This window comes from Phasianus colchicus, chromosome 9 (assembly GCF_987193195.1).
Source record: "Phasianus colchicus chromosome 9, bPhaCol1.hap1.1, whole genome shotgun sequence".
Classification (NCBI taxonomy): domain Eukaryota; kingdom Metazoa; phylum Chordata; class Aves; order Galliformes; family Phasianidae; genus Phasianus; species Phasianus colchicus.
Genome location: NC_143444.1, coordinates 27,624,426 through 27,639,213, shown reverse-complemented (window position 1 = coordinate 27,639,213; position 14,788 = coordinate 27,624,426). Strand labels below are relative to the sequence as shown.

Here is a 14,788-nt window from a genome sequence, read left to right as displayed (position 1 = left end):
TGTATAGCAGGCTGAGCATTGAGGGGCTGAGTCCAGAAGGTCAAGAGAGATTCCTACAAAAGCCGGTAATTGTTTTCTTTTTTTCACTTGTTTATTTTCTATGCAGTTAGCAAAATGTGTCTCTTCATTATGTGCGGTGTAACCAGTCATTAGTTGTATATACATGGCTGGGATTTGGTTACACAGAAACAGGATACTTTGCTTTTCCACACTAACTGTGAAGAGGAAAAGTGCCCTGACATACAGAGGATATAGACCTTGGGAAGGCAGTCTTTATTGCAGGGAACCTGTTGCTGCAAGATGCGTACAGGTGTTTCTGTAGAGCTTAGTGTTTTCTAAGCATATGCAAGTGCATGGGGCCAACACTGTGAGGGCTGACATGCGGGCTTGCCTTTGCACCAAGTTCTGTGCAGTTTTGCCAGCCCTACCCTGGGTCCAGGCTAGTACACCCACACAGGTTAGGCTTTCTTAGCTGGAGTGAGAAATACCTCTACGTGATGTTACCCTGCAGCATGAGGACTTGGTAGCTCGAGTTGTGCCAGCTTAGAGATCCCTGCAGTGGGCTCAGAAGTGGCCCAGATTTGTTGTTGCTCCACCCTTTTTTCCTTGCTTTTCCTTCAGGACAGCTACTACTAATGAGCTGCAGTGCAAATAGTTCAGCCTTGCTTCCATCATATTAAAAGCAGTGATTATGGGGCTGTGCTGCTCTCCTCTTTTCCCCCTTGCTGGATGCTAGAATCCATGCAGATTAAGGGTTTTGAGAATGAGAAGGAACAATTGTTTTTTCTCTTTTTGGATACTTGTGAAGTTTGCCTTTCTCTCACCTAAGATAGTGTCAGGATCGTGTGAAGTTTCTGCCAGGTAAATATGGATTTTTGTGAGCCATACCCTGCTCTTTTGGCAATCACTTCAGCTTTGAAAAGCTATGGCTTAGCGTGGGGCTCGAATAACACATGCATTCTACTTCCAGCTTCTTTAGTTTTTAAATGGCTTCAGTTAGTCCCACTCTGCTGCTTTTTGCAAATCAGCCACAGAGTTTAGATGTATTCTGCAGAACTTGTGCTAAACCAAACAAGGCAAACCTAAGAAAGGCTAAATTAAAACAGCAGAAATCTCACACTCAGTGACTCTATTGCTGGAGCTCTGTTTGCCTGTAAACAAAAAAATTCAAATGACTGATTTTCCCCCCTCAGTTTCATAAGTGGTTACTGAGCTTCTGCAGTTGCTACATTCCTTAAAAAGTTTTTATTTCTTTTTTGGTCACACGCTGGGGGACTCCATTGTTTTCAGTGGTGCCTATTGAGTTAGGCCCATCGACAGCAGAACTCATTCTAGGTCATTAAGTTTAGAGGCACAGTAGTGTAATTTGGTGACTTTATTCTGTTTCTCAGCAGAGCTTGCATTACAGTCACGCACTCACAGAACCAGAAATACCGTCCTTCTGTCTCCCCCAGACCCCGAGAGATTTAAAGGACCCAGCCAGGCAGCCTCAGGTAAAGCATTCGGGGTTTGCTGGCTGAACAAGCGATTGTACTCTGATGATAGAGCAGAATAATAACAATAAAAATTTAACAGAGCTCTGTTTATGCACATATCAGGCAGAAGTAGGAAAATGATTTTAATGTCTTCTAAGTTATGAACGGTTCTAGTATTGTACTGCTCCAGCGTTGACAATTTAACAAGGTTCTCCAGTAAAACTGGCTGTTGTTAAGAAAAGATTCATACAAATTATTCGTGATCTGGCAAAAATGGCTTACTGTGAAAAGATGAAGCTCAGTTAGTCACTAAAGAAGGGTAGGAACAAAGTCGAGAGTTATCTGCAGAGGAAAAAAGCTCTGGGTACTTCTTGTGCCTTAATCTTGCACAGGTGTAATGAGCCAGTGCCTGTAAACTGAAGTCAGACAAGCTCAAGCTATTTAAAATTCACGCTGAGAACTGTGGAACAAACCGCCATTGAAGCAATTCTCCATCATTTAAAGATTCCACTTTGAGATTTGATGTCTCTCTAAAAGATAAACCCTAAATCCATCTGCAGATAGTTAAACGGGATGCAGATATCCCACAGGAAATACAGTGCACCAAACACACCAGCATTCTTTCTGGGTTCTGCCTGTGAACTGTGCTCTTTGGAAGTAGCTCTGTAACACATCTGCTACTCACAAACTCTGTCACCTCATCATAGGAAAGACTAGAGAATAGGGCTGGACCCTCTGTGGACAATGTGATTAATGGATTACTTGCTCACTTTGACTGGATCAGTTAGATCAGCACGTTAGAATGATTTCATGCCCTTCATGAATTTCTGAGGGCTGGGATGGTCAGGGGAAAGAGCACTGTAAATCTGAAGAGTTAGCACAGGAGTCTGGGCAGTTTGCAAATATGTGCACTTCAGTGAAAGTACTTATTTACTGCTTTGTGCTGTTAAGTGATGAGACCGTGGTGGAGGCAACCTCTGCCTCTGCGTGGATATTCCTTAAGTTCTTCTATACTGACATTTCAGGGCATTTTCCAGAGGGCATTTAAAGCAGCAATAATAATTAAAACCACGTGCACTGTGTCAGACCGAAGGTTCACCAATGTCAGAATTCTGTGTTTTATCCAAGAATACAGATAAAATAACAGGATTGGTGTGAGCATAGGTGTACATATCAACAAGAGCTTTATATTTGAGTTGTCAGGTTTGTGCAGAGAAGTAAGCCCTGTTGTGGGAGCATACACAAGGTCCTTCACTGGCAGTGAGCACAGAAGGGTAAATTCTACTTGAATTAATCCTAAGCATGGTTCTGGTAAAATAGAAAGCAGCAGTGCCAATTACTTGATATAAAATATAGTGTATTTTTGAAATAATGCCAAAATCCTGGCAGAAAGAAATGTCAAACAATGAAAACAGCAATTGAAAAGTAGAGGGGATAGGCTGTTGCTCTTTTCAGCGTATATTTGGGGGATTGTTTTTATTTGTTTTGAATTCCCTTTCTCGTGGTGCTAACTCTAAGCTGCAAATGGCAAAAAAGCCATTACTGTATTCAGAATCAAGTGTTATGTGAACAAGGAAGCTGTGAAGGTGAAATGGTTGCCTGTTTGTGGCAGCAATTCGAGTTTTCTTTGTAAAAATTAGTTTACACAAGAGCACAAAGAGGCTGATTGGGGATACTTGAAAATACTTGGTGAGTGTGAGAGATCTGCAGTGACTCTAGATGGAGGGTGTGTATGTGAAGATGTCTTCTCAATAAGAGAACAGAGAAACCAAGTTGTGTTAGGAGAACGCGTAGCCTTCAGTGATCTTTGACTTTAATTTTTCATCTATCTATTATATAAAAAAAGCAGGAAGAAAAATGCCTGGAAGAAGCTCCAGGTTAGCTTGGAATGAAGATGTCAGTGGAGAAGAGTGACTGATGCCTATCAGAGTAAAGGAGATTAATTCATACGGCTCGTTAATGTTTGCCATTCAGGACATAAGCCCACGTGATTCTGCCCTGCAGAAGTTAGGTTCTGTACTGTTTACTGGCTCGGTGACTTTTCTAGGCTTCTAAACCCTTGAGCCCAACATCTTGCTGGAAATAATTTTTGTTTTGTTCAACTGGAAGTATGGGTGGTGGGTTTTTCCTTTTTTATATACATAGTGCATGCTGAGCTAGGCAGACATAAAATTCCTTGTTGGGGCATAGAGGCATACATGTTTACACAAGACACATGCAAGGTGCCATATGGCAAAGCCCCAGTTTTCATTCCCAGCACATCCTTGTGTTTCCAATGTTTGGGAGAGCGCATACCCCTGTGGAGCCTTTACATGGTCTGCTGGCTAGAAGTTCCATGGAAAAGAGACTAAATGGACTAAGTAAAATGTAGGGAGTGGAGATCTGGGAGTTTAAAAGTTCAGAGTTTAATAAGTAAATGGGAAAGCAATAACCCACATGCTGTTCATAGGAGACATGCTTTGGCTATTAGTGAATTAGATGAATTGGAAGGAAAAAACAAAAGGAATAGATTTTCTCAAACTGTGCATGTATGGAAAGATCCTGTCTTCTCAGTGGAGTCATGTAATTGATGATGAAAGCATGTTTACAATAGGAACAATTCAAGTACCCTCATCAGAAAATGTGTGAACTTCTGTCTTAAGAGTCACTCTGGACTTCTCTTAAACTTCAGGCCCCGTCTAACTGTAGGCTGCTCTGAAAAGCCTGGTGGTGTCCATTTATGCAACAAAAAAGGCAAAGCACAGGGGACAGGGGCAGGTGAGTGTATAGATAATTGTAAACAGCATAGAGCTGCATTACGCCTTACACCAGTATGCATGGTGGCATTTACTGAGTGTGTGGGTTGATCTGTCCTCATTCAGCTGGTCTCTGGGCACACAGGTTGGTGGTCAATCCAAGATCTGGAGTATAGACCAGGTAGACTGACAGCAGCTGCCACGTGCTGCGTGTCACTGCACTGACAAATACAACTGCCTGCTTTCCAGAAAGGGAGACCAGCTCCAGGTGGGATTGAAACTTGTGCATCTAGATAGAGAGATAAATTTGGTAGCACTGGCTTTGTGGCACAGCAGCTGTTTGTTGTGTCTGTGTCATTCTGGTTTGTGGGAGAAGGTGAGGCACAGGTAGGGAAGCTAGGAGGTGGCAGTGGAAGAGGTTTCAAACCCAGTTTAGAAACAAAAGGGAAATGGGAGTGAGTGGAGAAGTGGGAAAGGAGAATAGGATCTGTATTTGCCTCTCCTTCAAATGTGTTTGTTCATAAGGCAGCAGGAGCACTCTGTTTGGCAGAGCAAGGAAAATCATAATGATTTATTCCTACCTATCAGAAATGCTGTGAATTAAATCTGTTCCATACATAGTCTTCTTATAAAAGGAAAAAAAAAGAAATACATCAAATTTCATTACATTGAGCTTATATTCTCCACGTGCCCATTAAGAAGGTTTTAGGATTTCCTTTTTAATTAAAGTAATGTTTGTTGAGCGTAGTATTTTCCTAAAGCATTTATTTTAATGTCTTTCCCCCCCCATTACTAAAACCCAAACTGTAAGGAAGGATAACTGACCACAAAAAAGGCCAGATGTACTGAGAACAATATTTTTCAGATTGCCTGGCAACAGGGAAAAGGTGATTCGAAGATGAAGAGACTCCGTAACAATGAATGTAATGATGAGACCTGTGTTTTGTCAGGCTGGGAAGGGTTCTGTTCTGATTGCCACAAAAAGAGCAATGGTCATTTTCAGTCTACTCTCAGCTTCGTCTGGGGCCGTAATTTAGAGACCTGAGATCCAAATAGGAAGCCAAGAACGCTGAATTCCAAACTTGACTGTAGTGAAACACTCCTTGAGATAGCAGGCAGTTTCTACTTCTCTGACGATGGATTCACTGCTGCCTAAAATGGTTATATTCTTAGGCTTCTAGAGCCAAGCTGGGAACGTCAGCTAAGGCTGTGAAGTCACTGGGACCAAAAGCACAGGGCACGAGTTCTTCTGAATCTCAGCCATGCTTGCAAACGTCAGAAAGTGTTGTGAAGGCCTTTGGTGGAAATCTGAACTCTGTAACATTGCAAACCATTTTAATAACAAAAGACATGAAGTATTGTTAAAGCATTCTTTGCCTGCTTCTGTTGGACTCTGAGATGATTTTAAAATATCAAGAAAAAATCTAATTTGGGAGCCATACCTATCTGTGTGCTCAGAGATGAGAAGATTACAGATCTTTATACTACTGGAATGTTCTCAGATTGTTTTAAGCTGAACTGATGGAAAGTTATCAGTGCTTCTTTATTCTGTAGTGGCAGTCCTGCTCATTCACTCTTAAATACCGTGTGTAGTCTGCAAAAAGCAATTCCACAGAGCAGAAATAAAGTGCAATCCAAATAACTTGTTTTAAAAAATAAATTGAATGTGAAATAACAAATATAGATGCAGCCAACACTTAGGGCCCAGATTTTACTGAAAAGACACACATGGGTTACATTTATCTTTCACAGGTTTTTAAAAATTGATGCTCTGCAATTTATTCCACGAGCTGGTTTTGTTTTACTTTACAGGAGTTCTCTCAGTCCTTCTGTCTTTACTCGTACCTCAATGTGAAGGTAAAAAGTAGTATTTTGTTTTAGGATTTTATAGGAAAAAAACCAAACAAACTTGGAGGAAAGGTTCCTTCCTTTGTATGCTAATCCTTTTGAATGCTGTTGGTTATTCCTAGTCTTGTAGATTCTCATCACCTTTATCTATTTTCAAATAGGAATCTTGTATCTATTTTCAAATAACTATCACCTCTGTTCTGATACACAGATGTAGGACAGTTTGTTTCTTCATCTGACTCTCACTGTACAGCATGTTGTGCTCTGTAATAAAGAAATCTGTTGGCTCTCACATACTGCATTTTTCCTGACGTATTGTACAGGCATTATATAAAAAAGCAAAGGCAAGTCTCTACCAGCTGTATGAAATAGGCCTTAAAATGGAAACAGAATGTAACTAATCTGGGGTGACCCTGGAATGTGGTGTGAGCTGCTCCATTCATCTTTATGAGATATGAACTCTTGTATGCGTCAGTGGAAATTCAGTGCTGTTACCATTAACCACTTCAGTCCTCAGGTAAGGACAGACAGCAACCAAAGAGGCTCAGAGGTCTCTTGACTTGGTTTATTGGGGAAGGAGTTGTGACCTTCCTTTGGCCATATAAAAGAAACAGAGGAGCTGTGTGTGACAGATATTCATACTGAAAGCCCGTATCATTGATCCCATTGTGCAAAAAGAACAGCATGATTACAGTAGAACATTCTTAGTATTTTTTCAGTGTAGTGTTGATTTTGTTTGATAGTCACAATTGATGTAATTGCTTCCTCTGCATGATGCTCAGAGCCTGCATTTGCTACCTGTGCATTGCAGAAGGCAAATCATGGAGCACAGAAGGAATTCTGTGCCTTAACACAATATTTTGAGACAAGTCAGCACCAAGGGTCTTCTTGTCTTCTCCTACCTCAGGAAAGACACCTAGTGGTGCTCAGTGTTGACATCGCACAGAGATGAAATCAAAACAAGAGAGAACTTCCAAAAATGCACAGCTTTTAGAACTATGGCTGGTAATAGAAAAATAAGTTTCCAAAGCTTGGTAAGAGAGACAGTAGCCGTGTACACTTAGAGTCCTGGTTGGGCAGTCTGGGATCATGTCACAGCTGTATAACTTAAGCAAGGGAATCTTTCATAGTTACATGTTATTAGATGTCGCATAGGTCTCTTAAAGTGCAGAACTTTCATTTTTCAAGTGATAAGAAGTTGAAATGTTTAGAAGTTTGTTGTGTACCAGACAGTGCAAACGTGCGCATGAAGATCAGTAAAAGGTGCAGACATCCCTGCTTTTGGGTCCAGAACAAATGCACAGGTTCATGTCCAGGATATTTTCTTACAAGATATTTTCTTACTGAGGATGTAAGTGAAAATAACAGTGTTTAATTTAGGTAAGGTCTACTTAAGGCTGTGTTGTCCTGTGATTAGCTAGTCATACCAACATATTTCTGAAGCGCTTTTCCTTCTCCTAAGCTGTGTCAACAGCAGAAAAGCTTTGGGAAAATATAGATTTTTTTTTTTTTTTTAATCAAAATTACTGTTTCTCGAATCATTTTGAAGATTCTGTGTTTTGAAATGTTCCATTTGTTTGTTAGAGCCTTCAAGCAGGTAGCATGGTGCTGCACATATTTCTTGCCATTCTTGAATTACTGTAGGGAGCTGCAGCAGTCACCCCAGGCATGCAGTAATGAAGGTTGTTCAGCATTAGTCATGCATAATTGGATGCTGAATATCAACTGGACAGTGCCTTCTCTACAACAGCTCATTTTTCTGTGTTGGCACCTTTAGGGTTAATAATTTTCTCTTGCAGGGCTTTGATAGCCTCCTCCAGTACAGATGATTTTCAGTTTGTTTGAGAAAATCTGGACCTCTTTGGTCTTTCACTGGCATCACGACTCGTCCAGCTGCCAGTAGTGGCGTCCCATTTCTCAGTGTTGTTGTGGTATATTTTGGACATCACATCCAAACAAAACCAAGAATGGGGAATTTTTTTTTTTAAAGAAGTAATTGAAGAGAATAAAGCAGTAAGAAAAAAAAAGCAAATGACCTAAGTTTGGTCTTCACCACAAAGCCCACAGTGCTCTGGGGACATCTAAGTATTTTAGGGAAATATTTCAAATCTATCTCTGTTTTGAATGCAAGTTGTTTTAATTATACATCATTTTAGTTATTTGTTCATTGGCCTTAATTAGGTGGACTCCAAAGTAACATGTGTTTACTGTAGGATAATTATTCTTCTGATAGCTCTTGCTCTTTTCCACCTACAACCTTAATAGCTAATTTTACCAGTAACAGGGAAGCATTCCTTAACAGTAAACAAGATGCTGCTAGGGAAGGAGAAGTAGTGCCCTCAGGTAGGATTGCTTTTAGTGCTGATCTCATTGTCGCACAGACAGGTTCCCCTTTGTGTGATGTGCTCCTTTTCTCTAGGAGGATTTCTGCAAAAACACACAGAGCTGACTCTGCACAGTTATGAGTGGTGCTCCCTGAGGTGTGCAGCCCCATCAAATCAACAGCACCAGTTCTCATCTGACATAACCTGGCATAACTCCAAACTCAGTTACCCCAGAATTTAAGCAGCAAGATAGCCAGAGCTGAACTAACCTGATTACTCATATGGAAGGAATTGCCTGATTGCAGCATTTGCACACTACTGTGTCAACCTCTTCCATTCCCTTCATGAGTGTTTAAACGCAGAGATATAAATCAAAACTGCAGGACAGAAAAAGACAAAAGTTACCTTGAAGGATTCCGCTTCCATGAGATCCTTCTGGAAACCATTCCACTTTTATTAGATTTACTCTCTGTAAATTAGGATTAGTATTTTATACGGATTTATGAAATAGCTATGGTTCTCCTGAAAGCAGGGTGAACGCTCTGGTGGAAGGCAGGGATTCTGTGCTCTTTTCATCTGGTATTGGTAAGTTACAGTATGTAGGTTAAAGGCCCCCTGATACCAGTGAAAGAGGAGATGCAGTTCCAGACATGGAAAATGCTTCAATCTCATGTATGCCAGCCAGTGATATTAATATTGCATAAAAAGCCAGTTGTCAAAAGGCCAGATTCCCTTCTCAGTTACGCTGGTGTAAACCAGACATTTTTTCCTTTCTTTCTGGAGACAATGAGTTTGCTTTCACATGTGCTTGAGCATTTGAACGTTGACTCCGGTTGTCTGCGTTCGGAGACGATCTCTCAGTCTTTGTTTCAGTTTGCTTTGTGGAAAAAGAGGCAAAGTGAGACGTTGGTGTAGTGGGCACGTTTGAGAGTGCTTTGGTGCAGGTATCACGTCACACGAGGCTCTGGTGTGCAAGGAGTTTGTAACTCTTGTTAACAAATCTGTGGGCTACTTTGTGAAGGCAGATGTGAGGTAGGTTGTCTGAAATGTACAATTTCACTAGTTTGGCATGAGTTTCTGTTTCTTTGCAGAGAGAAAATGTATTTTCTGCTTTGATAGTTGCGAGAGAAGGTAATTGTTCTTGATGGCATGGCAATAATGTTCACATTATTTTAGGAAATCTCCGTCTTCATACAAATAGGCATCAGTGTGTGCTACAGTTGATGTTGCTGAAAGTTGAGTAGAAAATTCAGGTTTCTGTGTTTTGATAATATGGTAAGATTGATAAAATGCATTTTTAGAAAGCGTTAGTGAATTTCAGACTTGTGCCATTTAGAGAATGGAAAAAAAGAAAGTGCTTTTATTACAGATCAAGTATAAATCTAAAAGCTTTTGAAAGAACACACAGTATTTTGGAGAGAAGATAGGTTTTGCAAATATTGCTGGTTGAAAAAGTGAAGAACTGTGATGTGGGTATTGTAGGTGTAACTGATGTACCAACTTCTCTTGGTGGTGTGGCCATCAAAAGTGTGTAGAGCATCTTTCATCAGTGTTCAGCACTATATTTTGATACCCTTCGGTGTGATTCATAAATTCAGATTAACAACCACAAGTCTGACTGTGCAGTCTTGCTAGGGAAGAAGATATTACCATTGAAATGAGTCAGTTCTGATGGGAATAAGCCAGGATGGGACTGGAATAAATGTGGAGATGTGGACTGCAGAGGATATAATAGTCATTTATGTTCTGATTACAACCAGGGCGCAGCTAATTTTCATATAAGCACCCACTATTAGCTGAAAGGCATCCACTGAGATCTTAAAAACTTCAGTCCCCAACCACCAAATGCATCTGATTGCCCTGCACAAGTCAAAAGTTGTTGTATTTCTCTGCATCTTCTTTGCATCTCCAGTCATTTACAGCAGCCACAGACTGTCAGTGAATACAAATATCCCTGAATATTGCAGTCTCTGAAAATGAGGCTGAGATAACTAAAACATAGATATTAGTCACCATGAAGGAGGTTAATGGCCTGTTCTGTATAATTTAAATACAGTAAAATCTTACGTATCTTTCTGAAATTCTTATTTAGTTTGTTTATTTCTGTAAGATACTGCTGGCCTTCACTTCCTAGCACTGTCCACTTACCTTAGTATTGAGATTGGAGCTGGGTAGGAAAAACTCTGCATTGTCTTTCCAATTGTAACGATTCCAGTGTCTTGAAAAAATAAAAATCATACAAACAAGTAATCAAGAAGTGTAATGTACCAGCCAAACACTGAGGACTTTTCACTAGTAACAGGGAATTCTATTCTTGAAATGTCACAGTGATGCCTCATGAGACTTGTAATTTGGGTGTCACATGTACCCACTCTTTGCTCTGAGTCTGGATCCTTGCCTGGACTGCATCTTCCTCTGCCATGCCTTTCCCTTTACAATGGGGCCGTGGAGCATGATGGGGAAGCTGTGGAGCCCGGCCAGTGGAGGAGAATGGACTTTTGTGCTGCAATCCCTTTCACAATTTCTCCAGTTACCAGAGACTTTTAATGCCTCTCCGTGTCACCTGTTTCTTCTCATCTGTACTCACCAAAAACTCGAATGTCATTCTCATTGCTTTCAAAGCGTGCCCTGACTGTAATTGTAGAGGACACAGCAGCAAGCTCTGCCACTGCCCTTCATTAGCCATAGGGGTAGCAGCTATACAGAAGAGAAAATGGGCCTTCATGCACTTTCAGGGCAGGTACCTTGGCTCTTGAGGAGCTGTGTCGAAGCAGTCAGTGGCAAAAATTGTGGAGGTGCTTGAGCCCTTCTTAGACACCCATTCTGGGATGGCTGAATGATGTAAAGGTAAAGCTGGTAGATGGCAGAGCTGTGGTGAGATTAATCATGCCTTGTAACACCCTATTAGAGGTCAAATGACAGTGCTTTTGAGAATGACTAGTTTGTGTGATGTGTAAGTACAGCCTGTCTTTTCTTTGCAGAATTTGAAATAACTACAGTGCAGTTTGGCTCTGTAGTACCCAGACCAAGAGTGCTGGGTACGAGGGGGCAGGAGCTACTTTCTGGGCTCTGTATGTAACTAGAGAAATACGCTTGCAGTTAGTTTCTGACACCATGAGAGTATGTCTCCTTGGGAAAAAAAAAAGCAACAACAACAAAGAAACCCACAAGAGATTAGAGGGAGATGTAGTATATTAAAAGCATGATTCATATACAATAATGAAAATGATGGTAAGTGGGTATTGTGTATTTTTAAGCCAGCATCTAAAGGTTAAATGTCTCATAAATACTTTTATAGTTGCCCATGTATGAGTATTTGACTAGTTCCCTAGAGGTAAAAAACAAAACAAAACAAAAAGCCCAGACAAAAACAAACAAAAAACCCCACCAAAATGAACACACTTGAAATGAAATGAAATGATTAGTGCTTGACCAGTACAATCTAGGTTCTTAGTTCCCCCTTTGTCCTTTCTTTTCAATGGAATTACTGTTAGTGGGTATATTTATACTTTGAAGAATATTGCTATAGCTCTAGTCTGATTTTCCAAGTCAAGTAAAATGCAATATCCACCAAAACAGAGCTTATTTTTATTAGTTGTAGTATCATTTATAGTAATGAGTCACATTGATCACACGTATACATTGAAGCAAAATTTTATTTGACCTGGCAGTAAAGGAGTAACATGCCCATCTAAGGTCATAATTGCAGAGATAATCGTCTGCAAAGAAAATCTTGACTTACATCACTGAGCTGCTCTCTCTGAAAATAAAGGGACTCTGAAAATAGAGAGACTCTGAAATATTCTTCCACGAAATCTGGCAGAGGCAAGACTGTACCATAAAAATACACAGTCAGAAAGGAAGTTATCACACAGTTTTTTTGACTTAAAGTGTAGTGTAAAATAGCTGAAAAAACAAACAAACAAACAAACAAAATCATAATTCACAGATTCTGATTTCTTTGGAATTAATTTTTGCTTCTTTGGAAAACGTTTAATTTCCGCTGCTGTGCCATGTACAAGAAGTTTACAAGGAGATCCAAAATGAACATGCCAAGCAATAGAAAGCATAGTTCTTAGTTTTATAAGGTTTATAATCACTTCATTACTTTTTTCTTTTATTATTTTTTGACAGTTAATGGTGGCTACAGTCATTGTAACTTGATCTCTGAGAAGAAGACCATGATGGACATGGAGATGACGAGTAGCTCTGTACCAGTCTGCAGACAAGGACTGTTCATCCACACAGGAAACCCACTCATGCGAGACCACCCACTGTCCTGTGAGAGATTACTTCACGTTGGTCAGCTGAACCTGACACACTCTGATATAAGGTATCACTGCAAGTTTTATGGGTCTGTGTCCTTAGCTCTTCTGGAATGCTTCCTTGTTTTCTGTTTCCAATAGCAGGTATCCAAGCAGCGTACTACAGAAAGAGTACTTTTGGCTATTGCCTCTTTTTGGAAGTTCTTTGGATTCTTGTGTAACCATTCCACTCATCTGCAGGTTTTCACTGCAGGGATATGCTCGTGTGCACAGGCAGCAGTCCAAGGCAGTGCCAGTAGAAGTTGCTGTATATGCAGCTGCAGCCTCTCTGCTTCCTCTATGTGGACTTTACTAACGTGCTCAACAGTCAAGGAGAGTTTTGCCAGGTGTTTAGGTAGTGTCACATTTGCCTCCTCTGTACTTCCACTTTCCACACCAATGCCATGTCCCAAGCCAGTTTCTCCCATATGGCAATTTCACATGCCACCATCAAACCTACAGGAAGCCAATGCCATTTTTATATCTACAGTATTTCCTTTAATTTTCGGTGTTCCCATACAGCCGCATCCTTGGCATTTGCTTTTAAGGCTGTAATGTGAAAATTTGGTCTCTGGTTTTGATATATACAATGTAGTTGGATATGCTACGAACAGAATCTCTATTTAAACATTTGCTATAAATTAATTGTATGAAAACACATTATTTTTTTGTTGTTGTTACAAATTTAACATTACCAGATTTTAAACAAGTACCCTAAACAGACATCCATTGTGAATAGAAGCCTGCTATAAATTTAAATCTGACCATCCATTTTAATTACTTCTTTTTGGCAGAGTATATAATACAGAATAATCTTCAGCTTTTTGAAGAGCTGTAGAAAAGAAAAAACCTCAATAAAGCAGCAGCCTTTATCTTAGATACTTGGAATAATTGGCATGGTGCTCTGCATGGTACTATCAGACCCAAATATCCATAGTCACAGCAAAAGGAAATATGAACTATAGTTTGGTCTTGGAAATCTGTCAGTTTCTGATTTTATTGTACATGTTTATGTCTTATTTCCCCTTTTCCATTTACTTCTGGGTTGAGAACATCTGTGTTTTTAGGAAGAGAACACAGCAATATGGTAAGGAAGTGGAAAGAGCTGTTTGTTTGCTCTTTGAAAAGAACAAATAATATCCATGTCACATAACAAAATATTCTGCAATTGCTACAGAGATTTGTAGATGATATTGCAGCTGTATTCAAGTGTACTTCCTCCCAGCTTCTTTGTGATTCAGTGTGGGATTGCCACTTATTACACTTTTTTATTCTGTCAGTGAGGACAATTATGAAACAAAGATAATTAGGGCTGGAGCAAACAAAAGGAGGAAGAGAGTAGTACACTGCTTAGATCTTTTTGAACCTTTCTGTAAAACCTATAATGAGGAAATGACAGATACCTGCATACCGTGGGTCACAGTACCCACCCTTGGAAATATGAACCCCTTCCAGTTCTTGTTTGAGAAGGATTCCCAGAGCAGCATAAAGGATTGTCTACTGCATAACATGAGAAAGTGGCAGGTGACAGGCCAAATTCTATCCCTTTACTTAATAGCATGGTCTAAAATCTGGAGGTTCTGCTGCTTGCTAAGCCACAGTTTGGAATTGTTCAGGGAATATTTGGAATGTCCCTTCTATTCCTTTATATGTTGTCAAGCTCTATTTGTATGTCTACCTGTGCAATATTGCCTTTGTCTGCGTAGGATTCACAAGGTAATGCCAATGCCCAGCTATGGACCGCTGAGATACCATGTCTAATTTTGTCATCACACACATGGTACAGAACCTGAACCTTGGCATGTGAGAGAAGGTGGACAGCAGCTGGGATGATTTCTGTTCACAGTGTTTGTGACAGTAAATGTTCTTGACAAACAAGTAACAAAAAACAAGAGCTTTCTCTAAAGATCTTGGAAGAGGAGAACATAGCTGGGGTGGGGGCAAGTGCATATCATGTTCCAGTGAACTCAGTGGGAGCTGAGGTGCCCTGTACCTCCCCAGATTTCAACCTTCCTTCTCTGATACAGGAGAGTTAAACGGCTGGAACTGACAGATGTCAGTGCATAGAGACAGTGCAGGTGGTTTGGTTGTTCTGTCCAGCT

The 14,788-nt window shown here is 40.3% G+C and overlaps 1 protein-coding gene across 7 annotated transcripts in view; it reads left to right on the top strand.

The window, feature by feature from the left end:
- The window catches only part of GLIS1 (GLIS family zinc finger 1), a 179,053-nt gene that overhangs the window by 68,628 nt on the left and 95,637 nt on the right, over positions 1-14,788 (top strand). For all 7 annotated transcript variants that reach the window (XM_090146691.1, XM_090146690.1, XM_090146692.1 and 4 more), the window contains exon 2: positions 12,517-12,715. In XM_090146691.1, the coding sequence (XP_090002817.1) occupies positions 12,517-12,715 (199 nt within the window). The remainder of the gene's footprint in view (positions 1-12,516; positions 12,716-14,788) is intronic.